General features: G+C 41.9%; 1 protein-coding gene across 3 annotated transcripts in view; it reads left to right on the top strand.

The window, feature by feature from the left end:
- The window catches only part of ITPR1 (inositol 1,4,5-trisphosphate receptor type 1), a 327,139-nt gene that overhangs the window by 113,027 nt on the left and 187,997 nt on the right, over positions 1-26,115 (top strand). For all 3 annotated transcript variants that reach the window (XM_081245778.1, XM_081245777.1, XM_081245776.1), the window contains exons 5-10: positions 8,535-8,650; positions 17,234-17,320; positions 19,308-19,466; positions 21,641-21,739; positions 22,873-22,956; positions 23,054-23,200. In XM_081245778.1, the coding sequence (XP_081101904.1) occupies positions 8,535-8,650; positions 17,234-17,320; positions 19,308-19,466; positions 21,641-21,739; positions 22,873-22,956; positions 23,054-23,200 (692 nt within the window). The remainder of the gene's footprint in view (positions 1-8,534; positions 8,651-17,233; positions 17,321-19,307; positions 19,467-21,640; positions 21,740-22,872; positions 22,957-23,053; positions 23,201-26,115) is intronic.

The following is a 26,115-nucleotide window of genomic DNA, read 5'->3' as shown; positions in this document are numbered from 1 at the left end:
GCAGTTTCTCCCTACATTTCTCGTTTTTAATGTGTTTGTGAATGATGGTCCTGCAACCAGGTAAGATGATAAAGGTACAGGAGAGCAACCTTGGGAGTCCTCAGTCTGAGTTTTCTACTCAGAAAAAGCATCTGGTCACCTTAATGGGAAAAAAATTACCTTGTTGTCCTTTGTCTCTCAGGAACAATGTCTGTGTTTTCTGTAGACAGGTAATGGAAGGTTGATTTAGCAGTCCCTATTGGAAAATGTCACTGGACTTCAAAGGGCTTCTTCTGTCCTGGCTTGGGAAATGTGATTCGCATGCAACAGACACAACAATGTGATGTACTGGTTTCCTCTTACTGAACTGGACTTAATTACTTGTTTATGGAAGGCTTTTGTTGGAAATAGGAGTAGGTTTTCCTTTTATGAACTGCCTTGAAGAGCATTCTTCCACCTTGAGTACCCACTCACTGATTGAGTACTCATTCACTGCTCCCATATTTACTGAAAGCACCAGGGACAGGATGATACAGAAGGCAGATAAGCTCTACCCTCGTGAAATTGTTTGTCCAGTAAGTTTGAGTTGGGAAAGTCCTTAAAATCCAACAATTTTGTTTTCCCCTTTCATTGCTTCTTTGAAATCTTAACTCCCTTGGTGGGGAATTAACATTCTCCTTTCTCTTTGTTAATCATATTGTCTGCTCCTTCTGAATTTTTTATTCTGTTGCCTCTTTTTCAAAAGAAGCCAAGATATGTACGATCAACACTTAAATTTTTCATATTTGAGCTCATGTAAATCTACTCTTGATTTCTCCCTATGTAAAATTGCATTTATATATACTCACTGAATGAAGAATATAAAAAAAATGATAGCTTGTTGACTGTTTGTCTCTTTGATCGGGAGGTGGGTTAGAAGAGCTCAAATTCTGTGTGATGAGGGACTGTGTTTGCCTCGTTAACTGCAGCCACATCAGCCAGTGGATGGGGTAAGAGACAGTGAAACGGGTGCTTGGCAACCTGGAGGACAGACTGCAGCAGGGGTTGCTTAGGTCCACAGCAAACTCATTTCTTCTTCCTGGGCACTCGACTGAAGGGCATTTCTTAGCTCCTGGCGTCATGGGGGTGGGGGGATCATGTGATTGATTATCACTGATGGTCTGTGAGCACAAGTTTAATGTTGCTTCCAGGCCAGTGCGCTCAAGAGCAGATGTGCCTTCTCATCGCCCTTTTTCCTAGAGCATCCTTCTACATGTGGAAGTGCGAGATCTGGTGACCTGGGAGAGATTTCTTTGGAATGTTTGCCCAGCAGAGAATTGCTGAATTATATGTTAGAGGTTATGTGCGCATTCCTTTGTAGCCACACTGAGCAATAGTGCAGAAAGGTTTCTACATCCCCTCTGATCCTTGTTATTATCCAGCTTGTTGCCTTTTGTCACCCTGTAGTGTAAAGTGATATCTCACTATGATATTGAACAGTGATTTAGTATAAAAAGGTCATTTTTAAAAGTTAAAGATTTTCATTGATACATGGGTTGGAGGGAGAACTGTTTCATAGATACAGGGTTTACTCTTGGGAGTGAAGAAAATGTTTTGGAACTAAATAGAGGTGGTGGTTGTACAACACTGGGAATGTACTAAATGCCACAGAATTGTTCATTTGAAAATGGTTAATTTTATGTTATGTGCATTGAACTTAAAAAAGTCAAATATTGGGCCTCCCTGGTGGCGCAGTGGTTGAGAGTCCGCCTGCCGATGCAGGGGATACGGGTTCGTGCCCCGGTCCGGGAGGATCCCATATGCTGCGGAGCGGCTGGGCCCGTGGGCCGTGGCCGCTGGGCCTGCGCGTCCGGAGCCTGTGCTCCGCAACGGGAGAGGCCACAACAGTGAGAGGCCCGCGTACCGGGGAAAAAAAAAAAAAAAAAAAAAAAGGTCAAATATTGATAAAATGCAAAATAAAAATAACGGTCTTATGTCTGACACCTCACGCTTTCCCACTTTTTTGAGGCAACAATTGAAAACATTTTAACATTTTATTCTGGTATTTACCACTGTATTTCTAGATGATGTGTGTGTCTTCATATCTGTAGATGAATTTATCTTAAATATCACCTGTTCACTTCCTGGTATTATACGTGACGGTGGCTTCCGACACTTTCCTGCTCCCCCTCCACCCTCCCATGAAAGTTGTATTACTTTTTTTGGCTAAATTAATAGTTGGTCTTAGATTTTTATGAGCTGTGTCAATATTGTTCACCATTGAGCTAAACACATACTACATTTTATCAATAGTACACAGCTTTTCCCTGGAGTTCTTAATAATCTCATTTGTCCTGATTTGCCTAGCTCTTTTTTGTGTGTGTGGTACGCGGGCCTTTCACTGTTGTGGCCTCTCCCGTTGCGGAGCACAGGCTCCGGACGCGCAGGCCCAGCGGCCATGGCTCAAGGGCCCAGCCGCTCCGCGGCATGTGGGGCACGAACCCGTGTCCCCTGCATCGGCAGGCGGACTCTGAACCACTGCACCACCAGGGAAGCCCTGCCTAGCTCTTTTGTAGCATTTACTAGTGTTCTCTCCCTCTGCAAGCCTCATCACGCTTCCATGTGGCAGGCGGAGGGGATGAGCCATCACTCCTGGGCCTCAGCCCATGGGCCCTTTGTCCCTGTTCCAGGTTGGGCAGTGATGCCCTGCACAGTGTCATCACGGGGTCCTGAGCCTCTCCAGGGTTCCTCAGGGCAAATAAGCTTGCTTCTCACTGGTACCCTCACTGTAGATACCTCCCTCCGTCTCTCAAGTTCCACCTCTCCATCCTCTTTCCATCTTCATTTATTCCAAAAGAAGGATTTGAGTTTCTCAGAAGATGAAGTTGCATTTTTTTGTTTTTAATGTTCATGGTGTTGGCGTTTTTTGTTGGGGGAGGGGAAAAGGAGAGGAAAGGTCTTTATTCTGCCCTCTGAAAACTATGAATCAAGTTCAAGCTTTTGTAAGGCTCAATTAACATATTCTCTAGGTTTGGTTACATCTCCCTAGCCAAGATGAGTCACTGCATTGCATTTGTTGTACTGATTTCCTCAACTCTCTTCTCCAGTACCCCCATCCTTCTCTTCTTCTGCCTCTAACCCCTTAAATTACTGACTGTCCTGTATTTTCAACCTGCTAGTTGACCAATGGCCCACTGAACATTTCAGCTTACTTGTTTCATAGGCATCTCAAGCCAAGCAAAGCCAAAATAAGATTCTTGATTTCTCCTATTCTCCTCTAAATCCGCCCCCTCCCAGCCTTCCCTTTCTTAGGAGGTACCATCACCAAGAAGAAAGCTCCTGTAGAAACAAAAACCAGGTTCTTCTTTGTTTAAAGCCCTTTGGTAGCTTCCCACAAGGACAAGCAGTGCCTCCCCGTGACCCACACAACCCTGCGTGATGTGGCCCCTGCTTGCTTCTCCAGACACGTCTCCTACAACTCTCCCTTCGTCCGCTACCCTCCAGCCCTTCTTTGCTCATTTATAACGTCCTGAAGATTTCCTTCCAGCTCGAAGCCTTCGCCCTTGCTGTTCCCTCTGCCTGGAAGGCGTTGCCTCTCCATTGTTACCAAAGCCCGGCTCCTTCTCACCCTGCATCTCTCTGCTCAGAAGCCGTGGACGTGCCTTTCGTTGATGAGTCCGTGTAAAGTGCTACTCCTCCACACCAGCCGCATTGGGCTGATAGATAATTCTCGTCTCCATAGTCCTTTAACTTGCTGTATACTTCAAGTTGTGTATTTGACTAGTTTTTCACTGTCACTAGGGTTATACTAAGAAACTTGTGCACTGGGTTCACTGTTACAGTCTCAGCCCCCTGTACTGTGCCCAGCACATAGTAGGCACTTTAATAAGTAGTCATTGGGTTTATGAATAGACTGCTGGGGGCTCAAAGCTGGAAGTGACTTAAGAGGACAAACCTGATGTCGCTTCTGGAGACCTAGGGATTTCAGCACGTTTAAATCCTTAATACAATAACCATCTTTGTGCCGCTACACTACTCCTAGCCCCTAGGTTACCAGAGAGTACAGAACAGACACGAGTCCCTGCCGCCAGGCACTTTACATTCTAGTGTTCAAAGTTCTAAGGATGTGGAGGACAGCAAGGAGATGGGGGGTTTCGGCCGTTCTTCTGGCAGACTTTATTCTCTGAGTCCCTGATGTGTGGCTCCCTCTGAGGTCGGCTTCTTGCTTTCTCACCCCGCTGGGGACCCCATTAAGGTGGCTTCCAAGCACACCTGTGGCTCCTCTTCCTCCTGTCTTTTCTTTTTAAAAAAAAATTAATTTATTTATTTTTGGCTGTGTTGGGTCTTCGTTGCTGTGCGCCGGCTTTCTCTAGTTGCGGCGAGCGGGGCTACTCTTCGTTGCGGTGCGCGGACTTCTCATTGTGGTTGCTTCTCTTGTTGCAGAGCGTGGGCTCTAGAGTGCAGGCTCAGTAGTTGTGGTGCACGGGCTTAGTTGCTCCATGGAATGTGGGATCTTCCTGGACCAGGGCACGAACCCATGTCCCCTGCATTGGCAGGTGGATTCTTAAGCACTGCGCCACCAGATAAGTCCCCTCCTGTCTTTTCTTAACCAAGCACCACAAGTCCTAAGGTCATGGTTAACGCAGCTGCTAAGCAGTTGAGTGTTCTCCCTTCACATCATTCCAAGTTCTGGAATGCTCTTTATTTATTTACTTTTATAAATTTATTTATTTAGTTTATTTTCGGCTGCATTGGGTCTTTGTTGCTGCACGTGGGCTTTCTCTGGTTGCAGCGAGCAGGGACTACTGTTTGTTGTGGTGTGCGGGCTTCTCACTGTGGTGGCTTCTCTTGTTGCGGAGTACGGGCTCTAGGCTCACGGGCTTCAGTAGTTGTGGCTCGCAGCCTCAGTAGTTGTGGCTCACAGGCTCAGTAGTTGTGGTGCACAGGCTTAGTTGCTCCGCGGCATGTGGGATCTTCCTGGACCAGGAATCGAACCCGTGTCCCCTGCATTGGCAGGCGGATTCTTAAACACTGCGCCACCAGGAAAGTCCCTGGAATGCTCTTTAAACGATGGAAGATCAGCTGTGGCCTGTTTTCAGCCCACGGGCCCTTTAACACTTAACCCAGCCCCTCCATTCTGCTCACTTCTCCTTTGCTAGCCCAGTGTGGCATCTGCTAAAGCTTAGGAATATTCCAAAGTAATTTTTTGAAAGCTTAATTTAGTTTATTTTTTAAAAGCCTTGAAAAATCACTTGTCACGTAAGAGATCTTTGTGGCATTTCTTTGGGGCAAAATCAAAGCACAGTGTGTGTGTGTACATGCACATACATATACACACATACATACTTCCCCCAAATAAGTACAATTCTTCCACCGGATTCCCTATATTTGTGCATTTCTATACTTAGCACAGTATTGGAATCCAGCAGAACTTTAACTTTGTCCTGCTGTGCCATCCAAATAACAAAGGGCAATATAGAGCCGCTGAAGTGCAAAATTTCAGAAGGTTACTTTAACATCATATTTGAATTGCTTAATTTAATTTTCACTTTGAATCAGTTGCTAAGCAACCAGGAAGACAGGACAAAATCAGCAAGGCTAATTTGGTTTTGTTAGTAGTATGTTAGCATCTCATATTTACACAGACAGTTGGTTGTAAAAATGCTTAATCCAGTACAATGCTCTGTTTTGCCCAAGAAAAATAGTTGGTGTGGAAGTTACAACAAGGCTTTGGTTGGATTGACAGTGCTTCACTTCACACTCTCATCTTAGGTGAATGGAAAGCTATGTGAAATTTGAGCCAGTGTGTAGTCCATTGGTTTGTTAGGTGGGTTATACCCACTGACAGTACCATCAACAGATGTAAAATGGTACTTTCCACTGCATGTTAATCCCTTGGTGTTATAGATCCAGCTGGATCCTCAAATCAACTTAAGTCAAATTATGGGTCGGATGGGGTGGGATGCTAATGCATACCAGTTAGCCATCATCATATGAATTGTGCTGGAGGGAAAAATAATCGTTTTTCTCAATGTCTTCTTATTGATGAAAATTGAAATTATTAACCTCATTTAATCCATAAAAAGTTGTGTATCAGATATTAATACCAGTGACTTAAGTGTTTTGAATGGTTTTTTGGTATTAAGTCTTGTGATTTTCAAGGAAGTCACCCTGGTCCTGCGCAAATGCCACCTTCTGTCTTGTGTCAAAGATAGGACATTTAGGGCTTCCCTGGTGGCGCAGTGGTTGAGAGTCCGCCTGCCGATGCAGGGGACACGGGTTCGTGCCCCAGTCTGGGAAGATCCCACATGCCGCGGAGCGGCTGGGCCCACGAGCCATGGCTGCTGAGCCTGCGTGTCTGGAGCCTGTGCTCTGCAACGGGAGAGGCCACAACAGTGAGAGGCCCGCGTACCGCAAAAAAAAAAAAAAAAAAAAAGATAGGACATTTAACCCTGGCTGGTAGTCTCATGGTTGTATGTGATTGTTCTCAGGGTGAATGGGGAGTTCACATATATCAAAGCGGTAGAAAAACTGTGTCTTTCAGTGATGTCATGAAGTTGCCACTGATACAGCAAATAACACTGACCTGTGAGTTTCATTAGAGATGGAGAGAGCGGCCCTATCTTTTAAACCAGTTTCCTGCCATGTCCTTTGTTCTCTAAAGACCTGGATAGCGTCTTTCATGTGCACTAACGATTACTTTCAGTAGATGGATTATATTCTTGATAAAGATGGATATCAGTGATCTTATATTTGTCTGGTAGCTGCTTGTGACTAGGTAGAAATATTTAGTGACGAAGGAGGTTACAGAAATGGGAAAGTACCTTTTATTTCTACAGTTAATTGATTAAAAATTATTTTCTGAACAGTGTCAAGTATTTGTGTGCACTGTACTTAGTAAAAGTTCATTGATTCCAACTAGAAGAAAGGGTGATCTGAATTAGAGGAAAGACTTAGTATCTGTGTCCTTGACAGTAAATGAATATTTTTTACTTTGAGATAGTTATTTGGCTAAGACAAAGACAGTCTTTAGCTGTTCAGTGTCCTTTCAGGGAATGTCTCAGTGAACAGATAAGAATAAGTGTACAGTTAGTAGATTAAGTTTTTTATAAAAGCTTGCTCTGATCTACTTTCAGGGTGCAGTTTTTCCAAATCTGGGTGTTCATTCCAAATTTATTAATTTTACTGTACAAATACCATTTGAAAATCCTGTATGTCAAAAGGTAAAATTTTCAGAGAGTGAGTATCAATTCTAGTATTAGTTTTTTAGAGCAGTTATTTGTAAACTTTTTCCATGGCATATCCCTATCAAAAATTTTTGACAAAAATACCCCTAAACTCTGTGTGTGTGTGTGTGTGTGTGTGTGTTTAAAAGTTATATACATGTGTCACTGTACGAATAGATTGTATACATTATAAAAGCAAGCAGGAAAATATATGTTGATGAAAAAGATTAAGATTAGGCTTCCCTGGTGGCACAGTGGTTGAGAGTCCGCCTGCCGATGCAGGGGACACGGGTTCGTGCCCCGGTCTGGGGAGATCCCACAGGCCACCGAGCGGTTGGGCCCGTGAGCCATGGCTGCTGAGCCTGCACGTCTGGAGCCTGTGCTCCACAACAGTGAGAGCCCCACGTACCACAAAAAAAAAAAAAAAAAAAAAAAGATTAAGGTTAAACAATAATGTGTCCTCTTAATCATGATTAGCATATTATCATGAATATCTTAAGGCACATGGATGCTTTAAGGGCAACGTTCATCATTAGAGACAACATTTTAAGTGTTTTTTAAAACAGTTTTTAATATCTGGGTGACTTTTTCTTCACATCTGGTTAGATCATCATTATTTTTCCTTTTTCTTGTTTGTGGGGTTTGCATTACTCCTCTCTTCGGTGTTTTGATTTCATTGCAGACATCTTTTGAAGCCACTAGTCCATTTTGTGAGTTAGTTCTACTACATAAAACAGTGTAAAATGTCATGACCCCAGGCATTCCTAAACAGAAGCACATCACCATGCACTGAGAGAGAGGGAGAAGACACAGAATGTCTCTGCAAGTTCATTTATTTTCTTCCTGCTCCCCAGAGAATCATCTGGTAAACAACACTCAAGAGACCATTGCCCATGGAGGTGCCTCCACATAAGCTTTTGTTTTTGTTTTTAAATGTAGTCGAATTGAAGTGAGTTGGATTTATATCCAGAAATGTTTGTATGTACTGTTGCATACAGTGAGACTACTGCCCTTAAATTTGTCCATCATAAAGGAAAGGAGATAACTCTGGGGCAGCATTGAGAGCTCTGAATTTGGACTCTGAGTCCCAGCTCTGCCCCTAACTGGCTGTGTGACAATGGACATTTGACTTACTTTCTAGAAGTTTCATTTTCCTCATTTCTAACCTCACATAATGGTGGTGAGAATTAAAGGTCAAAGGAGAGGTTTGTAAAAGGGCCTTGTAACTTACCATTTACACTTTCATGTAATTTATAATGCCTTATAGAAATAAAAGGAGAAAGTTTTTTTCATAGGGTGAGTGTATATACTTCCTCAGTAACAGGTTTTACTTGTTTGTTTCACTTCTAGATTGCCTCTTTAAACTATGTCCCATGAATCGCTACTCTGCCCAGAAGCAGTTCTGGAAAGCTGCTAAGCCAGGAGCCAACAGCACGACAGACGCAGTACTGCTTAACAAACTACACGTACGTATTGGGATGGAGCTCCATGGCGAGGTCTCATGAGCGGCCATGTGGGTTGTGTCTGAGTGGAATGGGTCGGGAAGATGAGTTTTGCAGTCCTCTAGCTCTGGACACCAGCTTTCATACAGTCTTTGATAAAGGGCTAAAAGGGAGCTGACCCTAAGGAAAGGTGGGTCATAGTCATCCTGAGATGTCTTGAGAGTTTCTCTTTTCTCAGCCATGCCCTTTCTGGGATAGCTTTAGGTACAGTACTGGTTATGAGCACAAGCTCAGGAAGCGAACTGCCTAGATTAGAATGCTAGCTTCACCACTCACTAACTGGACATCTTGGGTGAGTTACTTAGCCATTTTGTGCCTCTGTTACCTCGTCTGTAAAATGGGAATGATAATATCCACATCAAGATGTTGTTTTGAGGATTACATGAAATGAAACATAAAACACGTGAACAATGCCTGGCATGTGATAAGTGCTCAGAAAATTTTAGCTTTTATCATTGTATTTATCTTGTCTATTACTTGGCATATAAAAGAGATGCTCATTCTACGGCTGATGTGCTTTGTGACCATAAGCAAATTTTTGAGCCTCTCTGAGCCTGTTTTTCCATCTGTCAGATGATGATATAATTCTTCTAGTGTCGAGATGATATAATTCTTCTGTGAGGCTAATCTGTGTGGAACTTCTTTGAGATGTGGAGAAGAAAGACATGACATATATCCACTGTGGTACTGAAATTGCAATCCATTCCCCATCCCCCTGTTCTGCCTTATTTTTCTCCACATCACTTATCATGATCTTTCTAATTTATTTATCAGCTCTCTACCCCTACTAGAATGTAAACTACTCACAGGCAGAAATTTGTGTCAGGTTTGCTCGTTGCTGTATCCCTCTTGCCTACAACATATGGTAGGCACTCAAATATTTACTAACTTAATTTTTAAAAAAAGCTCTTTCTTGAGACTTAGTGATGATAGCCGAGGATGTAGGGTATCTGTGAGCACGTGGGGCTCACGCTTGCTTTCTTTGTGACTAATGAATGACAAAGTCACAGCCAGCTGCACTGGGTAAGGTAGGGCCCATGGAAGGGACTCCTTTATTCAGCACATACTGTATTAGACAGGGGTGAGGGGCTCCAGGCATGATGAGAAGACCAGGTTCCTAGCCTCCTTGAGCTGATCCTCCAGTGTGAAGACACACAAGCACACATGGCCCTTAAAATGAAGTGCAGACTTTGTGCCTGCTGGACCCTGCTTTCCCTCTGCGGCTTCTGAACCAGCTAGACTTGCTCTGTGTCCTTTCGTTTTATTTTTTTGAGCACCACAGACTCCTAACAGTCTCACGACCTTAGCGCTTGCTATTTGTCCTGTTGAGAACAGTCTTCTCCTGACTTTGCCTAAGCTAAGACCTCTGCCTCCTTCATCTCTCAGTTTAAGTCATCTCAGTGAGGTCTCTCCCCATCTCCTTATCTAAGCCATGTCTTGCTTGCTTTCCTCCGTCATAGCACCCTGTTTATATCTTCCTCTGCACTGATCAAAGTCTGCAGTTACATCTAAAAGTTCCCTTAATTAGCCTCTGTCACTCAGTAGAATGACGACACCACAAGATGAGGAGCAGTGCCTGTCTCGTTCACCACTGTATCCCCAGTGCATTGTAATAGTGTCTGGCACATAGTAGGTGCTCAAGAAATAGTTCTTGAATGAATGAGTGAGCACTGTGCTAGGTGATGGTGATAAAACTGTGACAGCATTGTAACCCTCTGGGAGCTTAATAGCTAATTAAGAATAAAGAGGTAGTGACACGACTGTAGCAAGTTCTATTATAGGGCAAACCACCGAGGCTGTGGGAGCACCTAGAAGGGGCAGTCAAATCCGCTTTTGAGTGTAAGGATGGGTGATATGGTAGTCAGGGAGGGCTTTCTGGAGGAAGAGGAGGTGACAGGTAAGCCTCAGAGTGAGGCATCTGTGGGAGTAAGAGGGTAGGAGAGAAAAAGAAAACAACAGAAGCAAAGAGATGGCTTTGAAGGCTTCTGGGATTGCATCATTATTTTAATGGTTTTAGGGCAGATATTCTCAACCTCAGCAGACCCATTGCTCCCTCTGAATAGCAAATATTACGTAACTGTATAAACAGGAAATAAAATCTGTAAATAATATAATCTCCCAAAATACCAAAGTTTTGAAACTGAATTATAAAGGCAAAATAAAGGGAAAGTAATAAATTTTATAATTGTATACTTTATTAAGTTAATGCTCAGGCACAGTCACTCTGGAGGACATAAGGAAATAAATGCTTTTACCTATTTGTCTAGACCCCGTGAATGAGGCAGCTGAAGACTGTGGCCAATGTAGGTCTATAGTACCGGTGACCCAAAAAGCATGTTTTCCATAACATGGTGTTCCAAAATGGTCCGCTGCTCTTGGTAATGTTACTAAGAATGCGAGGTACACGCTTCTCTTTATTAAATAACACTCCCGTTTTTGGAAAAGGTGTTAATAATGTTATTAATTGAACTATGCAGATCCATGCTTTGTGTTCACGTGTAAAGTGGAGTTAGGGGTTTGGCTGAGAAATTGCAGCTTTTTAAGCCGTGTGACTGTCCACTGGAATAGCAAATTGTGTGGGAGGAATGATGCGTCTTCCTTGCACAGGACTGTGCTCTACATTTCAGGGCATCCAGCATCCCTGGCTCTTGTCCATGGAGTATGAGTAGCGATCCCCTCCTTCCCCAATCATGTGAGGATCCAGGACGCCCCCGGAGTCTGTACTGGGAGCATGGGAATCGAGTTGAATGGGTAGGAAAGGTTGCTCAATTCTGCACGTCTCCTGGCAGAGCCATTTAGCACATACGCCTGTGGGGTTATCTTGGTGGAAGGAGTGTGGCCTTAGCAGTCCTGCGGCCCCTGTTCGCAGATGAAATTGATTCTGTCCACTGAGGTATTCTTAGTCCGTCTCAAACCCAAACGCTTTTTACAGCTGTAGTTGTAAGTTCAGATTCCTCGTGGCCAAGCAGGAAGCCAGTTGGAACCAAGAGGCCTTGGTGGGCTGGGTTGCTAAGGGGCGTGTGCCTGTGTGCGGGTCTAGGGGGCGGCTCCGCTCCCCTGCCATGGCTGCGTGGGAAGGTGGGCCAGGAACTGCCGCCGCATCATCTGCTTCTTCAAGAGAAGCTAAAATCCATGCTTTGATGTGTCATCTCCCAATTTTTAAAAAATGTTGGCAGCTACTTCCCTTAAAGTTTAAAACATAACACTCAACACCAATACAGGAATGGCTCAGCAGGATGGCGTCCTCTGGCCATCTATTCGCAGCCTGTGATACGTGTGTTGTTTCATCAGCAGTTCCTTTTCCCGCCCCTTGCCACAAATGAACCATGAAAAAACCACAGAGTTGGAAAAGGTGACCCTAAAGGTGACCAAGAACTTTGAACTTCTTACTAAAATAAACAATAAATTCTCTCTTTCATGCTGTTTTTGTTTTAAATAAATTTTAAAAGGAAACCAGCACTGTCTCCTGATGCAGGATCACTGACATGACTTGCAGGTCTTGGCTGTTAACTTTGTGCAGTTCCTGATTTCCTGCTTGGCTGGACCTTTTTTTCCCCCTCTTGTGTCTGAAAGTCATCCACATGTTCTAGTGCCGTCATTAAAACGTTGTATTTTGGGCAGCCACTTGCCTTTGGGGGCGGACGGCCAGTCTCCAGTGGGTTTTCATTTTTATTTTTGTCAGCTACTGTGGAGCACCCCAGTCAAAGGTCAGATTATTTTAAATTAATGCCATTTAAGGAATTAGTCGTCTAGACCAGTTGACTTCCTTTTGACTAGGATAAGCAACATGCCACCAACTCCCTGAAGGACAATGACATCTAGTGGCTGGTTGCTATGTGTGTCTGTTCATTCTGAGAGAATAACTGGATTCTAACTCCCCTGGTCGTGATTTCCCAAGACTCTTGGCAGAATGAGGTTCCCCCATCTGCAAATCACATAATTTGTTCTACAGCCCTCGACTACCATTCCCTGACAGCATTTTTACCTGTTACCTTGAAACAGCACCTACATTGTTTTGGTTCTGAGAAATGGTCCATTACCTTAAGCCGTAGCTTCTACAAGCTAGGAGGAACCAGAGGAGTGAGGAGTCTTTATTGTCATCTGAAGCCTGGGTCCTGCCTTGCTTGTTTCCAGAAGCCTTAAAATTTATGTTAGATACTTCAGAGCTTGTTGACCTTAAATAAGGTTCTCCACCATTCCAGTGACATCTCTGTAGTAATTTAATAATGGTTTCTCCATTTCTGAAATAAAATAACAGGTGACTGTGATGGGGTTGACCTTGATGTTGCTTAGGGAGCATCGTAATGTCTGTGGTGATTCATGGTGGTAGAGACCATAGCAGAGAGCGTGATTTCTCCCTTAGAAATTCAGAACTGTCCGCAACCCATTGTGTAAGGGAAAAGAGCAACAGGTACTTAAATTATTGGGATTTTTAAATATTGAAAAGATAACACATTTAAGATGGCTTTTTAAAAATCTAGGCTTCTTGCCACAGAGGTACAATGAAGGTGTTTCTGAAGTGAGTATTGTAGGAGGTGAGCTCCAAAGTATACATGAGTAAGAAAAGGAAAAAAAAAAAAAGACCTCTAGGGCTTCCCTGGTGGCGCAGTGGTTGAGAGTCCGCCTGCTGATGCAGGGGACACAGGTTTGTGCCCCGGTCCGGGAGGATCCCACATGCCGCGGAGCGGCTGGGCCCGTGAGCCATGGCCGCTGAGCCTGCGCATCCGGAGCCTGTGCTCCGCAACGGGAGAGGCCACAGCAGTGAGAGGCCCGCGTACCGCAAAAAAAAAAAAAAAAAAAAAAAAAAAAAGACCTCTAAACCTTAATCCTCAAAGGTAATCTTGGTATGTGCCCCAGTCTCCCATCCCCTATTTTATTCCTTTATCTCTCTATTTTAAAGTATTAATGGGGGCATGCCATCTCACTTTCTTCCTTTTTTTTTGGCGGTGCCAAAAATAAATCTTAGTTCCCTGGCCAGGGATTGAACCCATGCCCCTTGCATTGGAAGCATGGAGTCTTAACCACTGGACCGCCAGGGAAGTCCCTCACTTCTCTTTCTTTCATCTGCTTTTTTTCCCACTTAATATGTCATAAATAAATAGGTAGCTCTGTATTTTTAATGGCTACTTGATTACTCCATGATATAGCAGTATTGTAATTTTAGACAGCCAATCCCTATGGGGGGAGGAGGTATTCAGGATTCTGACAGTTTTTGCCATTCCCCCCCCAAATAAATGATGGTTATGGCCTTGTGCACATGCCAGATTATCTTCTTAGAGAAACTCCTAGAAATGGGATTGCTAAATCAAAATTATGCCCGTTGAAAAACTTTTTGGTAGATATTGCTGGATTATTCTTTAGAAAGGTTATACAAATTCACTGTCTTACAGTGTGGGCTCCTCTTTAGAATATACTTGAGGGATTTAATAGACCAGATCTAATTTTTTCAAAGGTGAAAGCAGCCTTGATCAGTGGGCCCAGATATTGTCTGTACTGTACTTCCTTTTTTAAAATTAATTTTTATTGGAGTATAGTTGATTTAAAATGTTGTGTTAGTTTTACTTCCTTTTTTATCAACCTTTTGGACTAAAAATCATGATGGATTTTTTTTCTGAAAGCCAAATTATATGTCAGTTATATCAGTAAAACTGGGGGAAGGGAACAAATTTGGTTTTGTGGAGGAGTTATCTAAAGAATGATTTGTGAACTCAAATGAACACATATATAGTATTTGTACACTTAGTAAAAGGTGAAGTGAGTGGGAGAGTTTTCTCCTTAAACAAAGGGTGCTTATAGGAAAAGTGAATTCTTAGAATGGTCCATAAGCTTAATGCATGGAATGTTTGTTTAGTATATGTAGGCTTGGTCATCATTAAACCTTTTAATGGAGTTTTCAGATGTGATATTTGATATTCTTAGATATTTATTCTCCAGTTGTGTATTTTCTGTCCTAATTTTATCTTTTGTATGTTTGTACACAAATGACCTTTAATCTTTAGAGCTGCTGGTGTTTAATTAGTCTTAAATATGAAATATGTGTCTTCTTGGTGACTAATCCGACATTTCCTTTTAGATATGCCAGTGACCACTGGATTACCACTTGTGTACTTAGTCTGAGCGTAGGTAGGAACTTAATATTTTAGATTAATATTTCTTAGATTGAAGCCACTGGAAATTCTTGAGAGTAAGAGGAATATCCATGAGAATTTTCCCTCTTAAACAGGAGCCCTTATATCATTTAAGTTCAAGACACAGTACTTTATAATTTTCTCAAGGTGAATCCTTTTGGTGTGGTGTTTCGAGCAGAGAAAATTTGTATTTGTTTGTTGGAAAGTGTTGTTTTATTTTACTGAATTCCTTGATTTTCCCCCCCTTTGACATTTTTTTGCTTTCTCAACTTTCCTGTCCTTATTAGCTGAGAACTGCTTAGCAGAAAGAATAAATGGCTCTCTGCAAAGTACAAACCTGCCTTCCAAGTGGATTCAGTCCAGTGTTTTTTTTTTTTTAAAAACTACCTGCAGAACCTGTGGGTACTGTAGAGCTCTTTGGATGGGGTACAGCTCAGGCATGAAAATAGGGAGAACGGAGGTGGGAGGAAGGGATGGGGAGGTGTTTATGGAGGGGAAGAGAGGGTGGGGGAGAGCCATGCCTAGGGCGGTTTGGATGCCAAGGATGGCCATGGTGTCTGCGCTGGCATTATTTCTGGATGTGTCTTGAACCCAGTGGATATTACCTTTTTGTAACTGAGAATAGCAGACTGGTAACTAATTCCGAAAGAGAAAGAGGGAAGCCTCTGAATAGACCATTGTTTTAAAGGGTTGAGACATACGCTACAGACTTGCAGTCATCCACACAAACGTAGGCAAATCCTTACCCTCCTATAAATGTGGTTTCTTTTTGGTTTAGGATTGCTTCCTACAGCTTATTTTTCTCAAAAGATGTTCCTTCCTAAAAATACCTATACTCCAGGTAGAGGTGGAGCGAATGCTGAATTTGAAGGAAACAAAGATTCTTCGCCCACCCGCCTTAGTTCACCTTTTGAAGTTTTCATTAGAACATTTCTTAGTTACAGAAACTTGTGTATAACAATGGTTAAAATTTATTGAATGCCTTTTTTGTGTCTGGTATGCATTTTCTGTAATCTCTATGATTAGGGAGAAAAAAGGCTTGTATTGTCCTCATTTTGTGGATGAGAATGCTGAGTGAGTCTTGGTGAGATTAAACGACTTGGCCAAGATGATAAAGCTGGTCTGTGGTGGAACCAAGACCAAGTCCAGAAGGGTTGTGTGGAAATGCGGATGTGTTCCCTGGGAAAGAAGCCCATTAACCCACTGGCATCTGGTAGCATCTTGCCTCAAGGCAAGGGGAGACTCTACGAAGAGAACATTGGAAACGATTCTGAAGTACATCATTGGTCATCATCATGCTTCTGTCACCCATCAGATTAGATGCCGTATTTCTTCCATTATTTTTCTTTTGTTTTACTTAGTCTGGGTTTGGGAATCAGAGATTGGAACAGCAGTTTAATTGCCTAGGATGAAACTAGTTCCCCTTGAGTGTGGTTATAATATGCTAACAGACTTGCAGAGCTACACAGGTGAACGAAGGAAAAATGGCTGTGCGGGTTGGTGGCCTTGGCAAACTGTTACGGGAACCCTCTGTTTGGTTTTACCATGTTCCCTGGCCTGCCAGAGCTGCACTAGTAATATCTCCAGCCTCATTTGTGAATGTGTAAATCTGGAGTTAACCCAAATGTGGGTTTGAGGATTATCTCTTACTTAGTTAATAGATAATGTAATTTTTTTTAAAAAATGACATCATTAAGCAAAATTTCAAATATACACAGTAGTAGAGAAAATAGTACTCCTTTTGTACCCATTCAAGTAGCTGTGCAGTGTCGACCAAACTTTTTCATCTCTCTGAGTCTGTTTCTTCTTTATTAAATTGGGATAATGATCTTCTCAGGGAACTACTATGAAAATTAAATAAATTATAATTGGTATGTAACAATAATAGCTAACACTCCATGAATGCTGCAGTGATGAGATACCGTGCTGTGTGATTCCTGTGAGGTGAAGATACTATTTTTATTTTCATTTTACAAAAGAGGAAACTGAGGCTTGCAAAGATGTTAAATAACACATTCCAGGTCACAAAACCAGTATTTAAATCCTGTTTTATTTTAGTCCAAAGCTATAAAGAAGACCTGTACAAATTATAAAAGGGCTATGCAAATTCCCTTCCAACCCTACCCTATTTTCTTTAAAAATACATAAGCTTGTGACTTAGTCTTACCCTAACCAGATGTCCATGAATTCCTTAAAAAAATGAATACATTTTTGAAAAGCCAAGAAGGCCAGCAAACAAGGCATAGTGGGTTGGATTCTTGAATCCCTTGCTCATTGCTCTTAGCCTCAGGGTGTACTTAGGTATTTGCTTATTTCTGTGGTTCTTGTATGAACTGGCTATATTGCTTTTGCCTTGCGGCAGAGAAATATATAACCCCTTGTTTCTTCTTTGTGACCCATCTTCCTCCTCTATGTACAGCATGCTGCAGACTTGGAAAAGAAGCAGAATGAGACAGAAAACAGGAAATTGCTGGGGACCGTGATCCAGTACGGCAACGTGATCCAGGTGGGTCAAAGCCGCTGTTCTGTCGTGGAGCTGAACCTTCACAAAGAGTGAAACGAAAAACAAGCACACGAAACCCGGTTTGGACAGATAGGACTCCGTGGAGACAGCCAGTTTATTGCAAAAGGTCTAGCATTTCTTGTGATGTGGGCTGGACTCTTGGGCTTTTAGTTGGTTCTTTCTCAGTGCAAGAGTCCACTTCTCTCCTCTGTCCTGTTCATTTAAAATCTGTCCACATTTTTTAGATGGGAGGCTCCCTCTCTGAAGAGGAGCCTGGCTGTTGCGCTTGGGCCTAACTTGCATTGCTTGAAAGTTCTTCATATTTGGTAAAAATTGGTTCAAGAGCTGGTCGCCAGAAGTAATAAGAGCAATTCTGTACCTTCAGGTAGAATATTTGATGATAGGTCTCATGTCTTACATCACGGGTTGTGAGGTTTACTTGTTTATATCTGGTACCTTCAAATTTGACAGGATAAAACACAATTTAAGAAACAGCTACAACAGGTTTTGCTAAAAAAAAACCCACCTAGGTCTATCCTTGCAGAAAACTGTATGAAGAAGTCCAGGGCCAAATGTGGCTTTTTTTTTTTTTTTTTTAACCATTTCTAAAAATTTAAGTATAGTTAACTTACGTTATGTTAGTTTCAGGTATATAGCAAAGTGGTTCAGTTATACATATGTGCATATATCTATTCTTTTCCAGATTTTTTGTATTATAAGTTATTATAAGATATTGAATATAGTTCCCTGTGCTATACCATAGGTCCTTGTTGTTTATTTTATGTATAGAATAGTGTGTATATGTTAATCCCAAACTCCTAATTTATCTCTCTTTACTAATACTAATATTAACTTTACAAATGACAAAGGAGTTCCTTCCCACTTTTTTTCCTGTTAGGTGTTAGGCAAGAATTCTTGCCATGCCTCAGCTGGCTCACTAGCAGAAAGGGAATAATAATGGTATCTGTGGCCTAGGATGATTGAGAGGTACCTGTCACAGAGTATGCTGTGAATACTTATTACCTAATATTTCTTATTTTCCCAGCCTAGATCTTGAGGATCACCTGTAGGTAATGCCAGGCTATAAACCAGCTAAGTCCAGCACTTGGAGAGGTGCATGGGGGATCACGGGCTCCTCAGCAGAGTACCACGGAAGCTTGGGAAGGCATTGCCTTATGTATCATGGCCAGGGGATGTCAGGGGCTCACAGATGAGACAAGAAGACTTGTGGGCCTCCTAGGAGTGTTCTAGAAACTGTATCTGTTAACCTGAAAAGGGAGATACTGGCAGTTGGAAGTGGTGTCCCATGCTAGTCTTATCATTTCTCCAGGGATTGGACGGTCTTTCATATTCCCTTCCATCTTCTCTTACGGCCTGTTGAGTTGGGAAGCCTTGGTCAGCTCTTCCTGGTCTAGACTTACTATGAGGTGTTTCGCATCTAGATCTTCCATCTTTCCATCCCCTTCATGTAACCGTTACACAAGATTTAAGAATAGAGTGCTTCAGAAATTCAAGGTGGAAATCCATAGCAGCCGTGTTTTTTCCAAATGAATTGACAATCCCCTAATGGGGTCACTTATTAAATTGAACTGTTGCTCTTGTTCAAAAGTGCCCTTCCTTGGCTCCACCTTCATGTCAGGGCATATTCAGGCTGCAGTTCTTTAGTCCCTTTACCTGGGGTTAGACCCCTTGCTGCTAACCAGTGGCAGAGTGCTGTTCCTAGCCAATGGTGCACTTGACCTGAGCGACATCCATCTTGTCCAGGGCTGTGTTGGGGGTAAACAAGGTCTTCTCCTCTTCCTTCTACTTCTCCCTTTGGTGTTCCTTCTTTTCTAATCATTCCCTGCCTTAGCCACTTCTGTGGTCCTCTAACTTCACAGGTGGCTCAGTGGTGGGAGGAGTGTTTGATACATATCTTATATGACTGAGAGAGAAATGGAGAGATTCGGAGACGTGCTGACACTCACCTTATCCTCTTGGTGGTTTTCAGCTCTTGCATTTGAAAAGTAATAAATACCTAACAGTGAATAAGAGGCTTCCAGCTCTGCTGGAGAAGAATGCCATGAGAGTAACGTTGGACGAGGCTGGCAACGAAGGGTCCTGGTTTTACATTCAGCCATTCTACAAGCTGCGATCCATCGGAGACAGTGTAAGTGCATATGCCCAGCCCAGGGCGTGCTCTGTGCCAGGCCTCCAACCATAACCGTACACTAGAGTCAACTAAGAGAAATTTAAAGTTGGAGCCAGAGGCTTATCCTGTATGAGGAGAAGGAAATCACTATGGAAACCAGTGTTTGGGAAACAGGGAAATTTGGAGAGCAATGTGACCTAAATACAGTAGCTCTGTTTTTTTCCTACTAGGCTTCTGAAAAAAATCATGTGAGCAGCCCATTACTTGAGTAACTTTACCACAAAAGCAGCTATCCTGTATGAGTGTCCTGGGGAGCGTCCCTGTCCTTCTAGATCAGTAGTGGAAAAGAAATGCTTCTCTATTGTAGAAATCAAGTTAGGACAGAAAGATGGAAAAGAAGTAGATACATCAGGGAAGGAGGGTGGATTTTAGGATTATCCTCACTTCCTCTTTATTGATAACTCTGCAGGCTCTTGCTTCCATTTCAGTGACTGTGGTTGGTCCCGAGCTGGCTCCTCTCCTGAGGGGTCATTAGGTTATAAAGCCCCAGAAATCCTTTCCAGGGTGACTTAGAACAGTTCTGATACTTATTAGCTACCTTAATAAGTCATTATGCAGGCATATACTTAACAGTGACTATGTTTAAATGCTATCAGCTATATCTCGAACCTCGTTAAGATTCTGAAATAGTTGTTTTCTACCAAAAAGAAATAGGTATTGAAACAGTGTGAACTCTTGTCAAAAAGCTTAACTTGCCTTCACCTGAAACTGGGTTTTCCCATTTTTTAATATTGAAGTATCCAAGCTTTGGGTCGTTTAGATATGTTTTAGTTTATATGTTTGTGTGCATATTAAAGTCTATACAATATACCTGAAGCATCTAGTACCTGAGCAGTCCCCTCGCAGCTGGTGTACAGTGCATAGTGATCATCCACTGAGTATAGAAGAACGAGTCCAGTAAAGCTTAGGTTTCACCTAAAGGGCTGGGTTTTTTGACATATTTAACTTGAATATATTTTGAGTTAGAGAAAATTTAGTTGTATGTGTTCCCCAAATGTATCAAACTGAGAATAGGTGTGTTTTACATCTTAGGAAACCATCCTTTCTATTCTTCTTCCTTCCACTCCCATAATAAAAGACAAGGGTGCTTTGCTCTGAACTTCATTTTTAGCAAGTCCTTTGCTTTCTGGTCCTTTAAGCTTAGCTGTTTAGCTGTGCCTTAGTTGAGAAGGTGAGATGGACTTGAATACCTGTAGAATAGTGTCTTTCAAAGGACAGGTATTCATCTACTCATGGGCCAAGAGATCAATTTGGTAGCTTGTGAGTCTCATTTTAGAAAGTGTAATAGAATAGGCAGTATCAAGCTATGTTAAACATAATGGGGATAAGATTGTTTGGGGGGGGTCACTTTTTTTTTGGATAAATAGAGATCTCTATATCTTTCTATATATACATGCATACATGTATATACACATACATACATATACACATATAGCCACATAAGTCTGTATGACTGAGTCATAATAGAAAATGTATTTCTTACTACGACTTTTCAAAAAAGTATAAAAGTCATTGCTTTAGAAATATAAATTTATAGCTTTATTCTTTCAAAGATAAAGACTTACTTCAGGCAATAATCTGCTTCTACTCCTAAAATTTAGTTAGAGCTTATTTGTACAAGTGCCTTAACTGAAGCTAACAAAGATACGATTTTTTTCTTCCTGCTCTGGACTGACTTTGAGATCGCCTTTGGATAATCATTGACAATTGTGGGCAAAAATTTACCCTTAGGCTTGTGAATATCACCGCTTCCTGGTCAGGGTCAGGCTTTGGGGTTTTAAAATCTTTTTTTAATTTTTAATTTTTTTGAAATTCCATTCTTTATATATTTAAAATTTTTATTTTATATTGGAGTATAGTTGATTAACAATGATGTATTAGTTACAGGTGTATAGCAAAGTGATTTAGTTATACCCATACAAGTATCCATTCTTTTTCAGATTCTTTTCCTGTTTAGGTAATGATAGAATACTGAGCTGAGTTAATTGTGCATTTGTGCTGTATCATTCTAGTTGCTAGAAGCTGGGCCTTCTTCTATGCAGGCTCTTACAGCTCCTGCCAGAACTAGCCACTGGTCATTCTGCAGTCCTGACCTGTTTTGTGAAACGCTCTATTGGTCCTTTCCTTTCCAGGTGGTCATAGGTGACAAGGTTGTTCTGAACCCCGTGAATGCTGGCCAGCCCTTACATGCCAGCAGTCATCAGCTGGTGGATAACCCAGGCTGCAACGAGGTAAGGGAAATCAAGTTGTGGCTTGTGGGCAGTCATATGCTGCAGGAGCAAACCTTCCTGGGGCCAGAGCATGTGCGTGCTCACAGCGACTTGAGTAGTGACTCGGGGCAGTGTACCCATTCTGCAGGTGAACAAACCGAGAGCCAGGCCTGCCACATGAGGTTATATAAGCCTGTTCATTGGGTGGGGGCTGATAGTCACCTGAGGGCTCAGTTTGCTAAGCTTTGTATCCCTGGGGGATTATTTTCTAATTTCTTTAACAAGAGAAGGGTCCCCTTTACCAAGTGTTTTCGGCCAGAGGGGTACCCTTTTCTAACTGGTCTCCCTAAAGAGTGTGTCTTTTGCTAATTCATAAGAAGGGGACACTGCCGGCCATCGGCAGCCCTGTGAGAGTGATATCTTACTTTTGGCAGTATATCTACTTAACTTAATTGGCAGTTATAGGACACAAGGGCAATAACTTGACTGTGACATAAATGTTTGCCTAATGTTTGTTTGGAGGACACAAGCTCTGGAAACAGACAGATACGGATTCAAATCCTGAATCTGCCCTTCCCTACCTCTGTGACTAGGTTCATTACCCAGTCTCCCTGGGCATCAGTTTTCCTACCTCTGAAATGGGCATGATGGTTATTGCTATTTTTTAGGGTGTTGCTGAGGATAAAAGATATTAAGTGAAGGTTAGCCCAGTGCTTGGCATATATTTCATGTACAAACAATGGCTGTATCATTAACATTTTAGAATGTATACATTGGACTTTTTTTTTTTTTTTGCCTTTGTAGCTCATCTCATTTTATACATACTTGTTTTCACTGGGCCTTTACTTTTCGGCTATAGTACAAGAGACTTGGGGAAAAAAAAAAAGAAGATATCATTCCAGGAGGGCAGGAAGCTTGGTTCTGTTAGCCAGAGTTGCAGCATACATACTGACTGGTACAAATGAACCATTTATTACCGAAGACTTCTATCAGGCCAATTGAATTTGCAAGTTCTATGATCTTAATGGTGTCAGTCTTTAGGCTTGGAGGGCGGAAGAACAGCCTTGCTTCTTGGGCAGAAATAAGGCATTTGGGCACAGGAAACCACAGTTGTTGAGGGGTATGTGAAAAAATAACTCTAATTTGTTTTCTAGGTCAATTCCGTCAACTGCAATACAAGCTGGAAAATAGTCCTTTTCATGAAATGGAGTGATAACAAAGACGACATATTAAAGGGGGTAAGTTTGATACGTTACAGGCTGGGCAGCCCTTGGGTCCTCTTTGGTTCTCTTTTTAAATGCGTTTTCCTTAATTCCTCCATGTGTTGACTTTTAGGGTGACGTGGTGAGGCTGTTCCATGCCGAGCAGGAGAAGTTTCTCACCTGTGACGAACACAGGAAGAAGCAGCATGTCTTCCTGAGAACTACCGGCCGGCAGTCAGCCACATCTGCCACTAGTTCAAAAGCCCTGTGGGAGGTGGAGGTAAGGGATGGGGTGGGGCAGGCAGGGAGAAAGGATTCATGGATTTATAGGAATAAGTCACATCCAGGTACTTAAACTCACCTTGTTCCAAAAACAAGGGATGACTTGGGATGACTTAGAGAAACAAACACATCACGCCATATCAGAAGGATGCCAGATGTTCCTGTGGAGGAAAATAATAGCTACCTTGGAAGCCAACTCACAACTGAAGTTAGAAATTTCTTTCTCTGGATCATGTGATCATCTCTTCCTTCTGTTCTTTTTTCTTCCCCCAGCTCAGTTATCTATCACAGCAATATGTAATCAAGTGCCTAACCCATCACAATTTGTAGGTGACTGCACATTGGTGATAGGATGGAAGGATACTGGATGGTGAAGTATCTACACCTCCAGAGCACAAAGAGGCACATTCCCTGTCCTCTGGTGGTGTAGATGAGGGAGGGCAAGGGATTAAGGAAGACTTCCTGAAGGAGCTAGCATCTGAGCTGGTGCTGACGGGATGACCTATATTTCAGAAGGAAGGGATGAATGGAGTAAGTCACTTCATATAAGATACTAACGTGGAATTGGAAATGGGAGGCAACCTTGGGTTAGAACTCAGTAACCTCATTTGATGAACGGCAGGGGATAGTCATGAGAAATAAGACAGAAACTGTTTTAGGAGACCAGATACTGAAGGGCAATATATCCAGGCTGTAGGGACTTGGGACTTAATTCATAAACTAAAAAAGTATTAGAAATGTCAGAACCCTACAGAAGTCACTGTGACTGACTTTAGAACCTTAAAAGCAAGTACCGTGTCTTCTTCACTCACAACCTGATAGAAATGAATTAAACATGTCAACCTTTTGGGGAGAGTTTGTGCCCTATGGACTGACTTAACCCAGAAGTCCACTGTAGAGCATCTTCTATATTTTATCGTCTGAGAAGCAACAGCTATTTAATTTTTATTCCCCTCAAAACTGTTCCCTGCCAATTTTCCCTCTGAATACTCTAGGGAAACACTGTACGTCTTCCTTTTTTATTTTCTTCTTGAGGATTTTAGAAACTTAAGTGCCCCTTCCAAATAAAAGAAGGAAGGCAACACCATGTGTTTTATATTTCTGGTCATGATTTAGGGTTTTCATTATACATATTCACCTCATTGCCAATCAGTTTTACATATCGTCATAACTTTTTACACGTGATGTAAGAACCTTATGATAGTATACAGTTGAATCTTGAACAACATGGATGTTAGGGGCACTGACCCTCCACATGGTTAAATAAAAATCCACGTGTAACTAATAGTTAGCCCTCTGTGTTCGTGGTTCCTCTGTATTCGTGGATTCATCCAACCATGTAGCACTGTAGTATTTAATATTGAAAAAAATCCACATGTAAGTGGACCCTTGCAGTTCAAGCTCGTGTTATTCAAGGGTCAGCTGTACTTCTGTTTCTCCCTTCCTGTCCTTTGTGGTGATATTCTCTTGCATTTTATTCTATATATGCTATAAACTCCATAGTGCATTTTTATTTTTTTTGCCTTGTCTAAGGAGTCACTTGCATTTTAAAAACATGGAAAAATGAGAGGGCAGGAGTCTTTTACCCACATAGTCATCATCTCCAGCTCTTCATTTTTTGGTGCAGATTTGAGTTTTCATCTGGAATCATTTTCCTTCAGCCTAAAGAACTCCCTTATCATTTCTGTAGTGCAGGTCTGCCACCGGCCAGTTCTCTCAGCCCTCATTTGAAGACAAGAAAACAGCTTTATATTTGTCCGTGAATATCTTTATTTCACCTTCATTTAAAAAATCAGTTTATTTTTCGTTTTTGAAAATAACAGCTTCATTGAGATACAATTCATATGTCACACAGTTCAGAAATGTACAGTGTGTAGTTCTCAATGGTTTTTAGTTGACCCAAAAGAATCCCTGAGCCGCAGCAGTCACAGCTCATTTTTCTTCAGATTTGCCCCTCCCCACCTCTGGTAACTGGTCCACTTTCTACCTCTATAGATTTGCCCAGGTTGAACATTTCATGTAAATGATATCCTACAACATGTGGTCCTTTGTACCTGACTTCTCTTACCTAGCATAAAGTTTTCAAAGTTTATCCATGTTGCCATGCATAGCTGTATTTCATTTCTTTTTATTGTCAAATAATATTCCACTGTATGGATATACCATATTTTATTTACTCTTCATGGGCATTTGGATTGTTTCTGCTTTTTGGCTGTTGTGAATAATGCTGCTGTGAACATTCATGCACAAGTTTCTGTGAGCAGTTTCAGTTCTCTCAGGAGTGGAATTGTGGGTCATATGGTTACTTTGTTTAACCTTTTGAGGAAATGCCAGACTGTCTTGAAGGCACTATTGTGTGTTCCCACCTGCAGTGTATTAAAGGTTCTGATTTCTCCATATGGCCTTCCTTCATGAAGGATATTTTTGTTGAATGTAGAATTTTACATAGACAGTTTTTTTCTTTTTGATCTTGAGGGCATTCATCCATTGTTGTCTTGCATGCATTATTTTCTGATGTGAATTCAGTGGTTTTCTTTTCTTTTGTTCCCTGCATATAGTGTCTCTTTTTTTTTCCCTAGCTACTGTAAAATTTTTTCTTTTTATTTCTGGTTTACATTAACCTAATTATGATGTGTCTTGATGCATGTATGAGTGTGTGTATGTGTATTTATCCTACTTTGAAACCACTGAGTTTCTTAAAATGTGTGGGTATGTATCAAAATGGGAAAATTTTGGGGTCACTATTACATATTTCTCTAGCCTCCACCTACCCACATGGACATACTGGGTCATTCGATATTGTCTGACAGGTTGCATTTTCCTGATTCTTGCCTGTCCGCTGCTTTATGACAATATGTGGAATGTTGTGATGCTCCTTTGTTGACAATCTGGATCTGTTGCCTTCCTTTAAAG

This window comes from Mesoplodon bidens, assembly GCF_964165515.1.
Source record: "Mesoplodon bidens genome assembly, chromosome: 10".
NCBI classification, from domain to species: Eukaryota; Metazoa; Chordata; class Mammalia; order Artiodactyla; family Ziphiidae; genus Mesoplodon; species Mesoplodon bidens.
The sequence above is the reverse complement of the archived record's forward strand: the minus strand, read 5'-3'. Positions and strand labels throughout refer to the sequence as shown.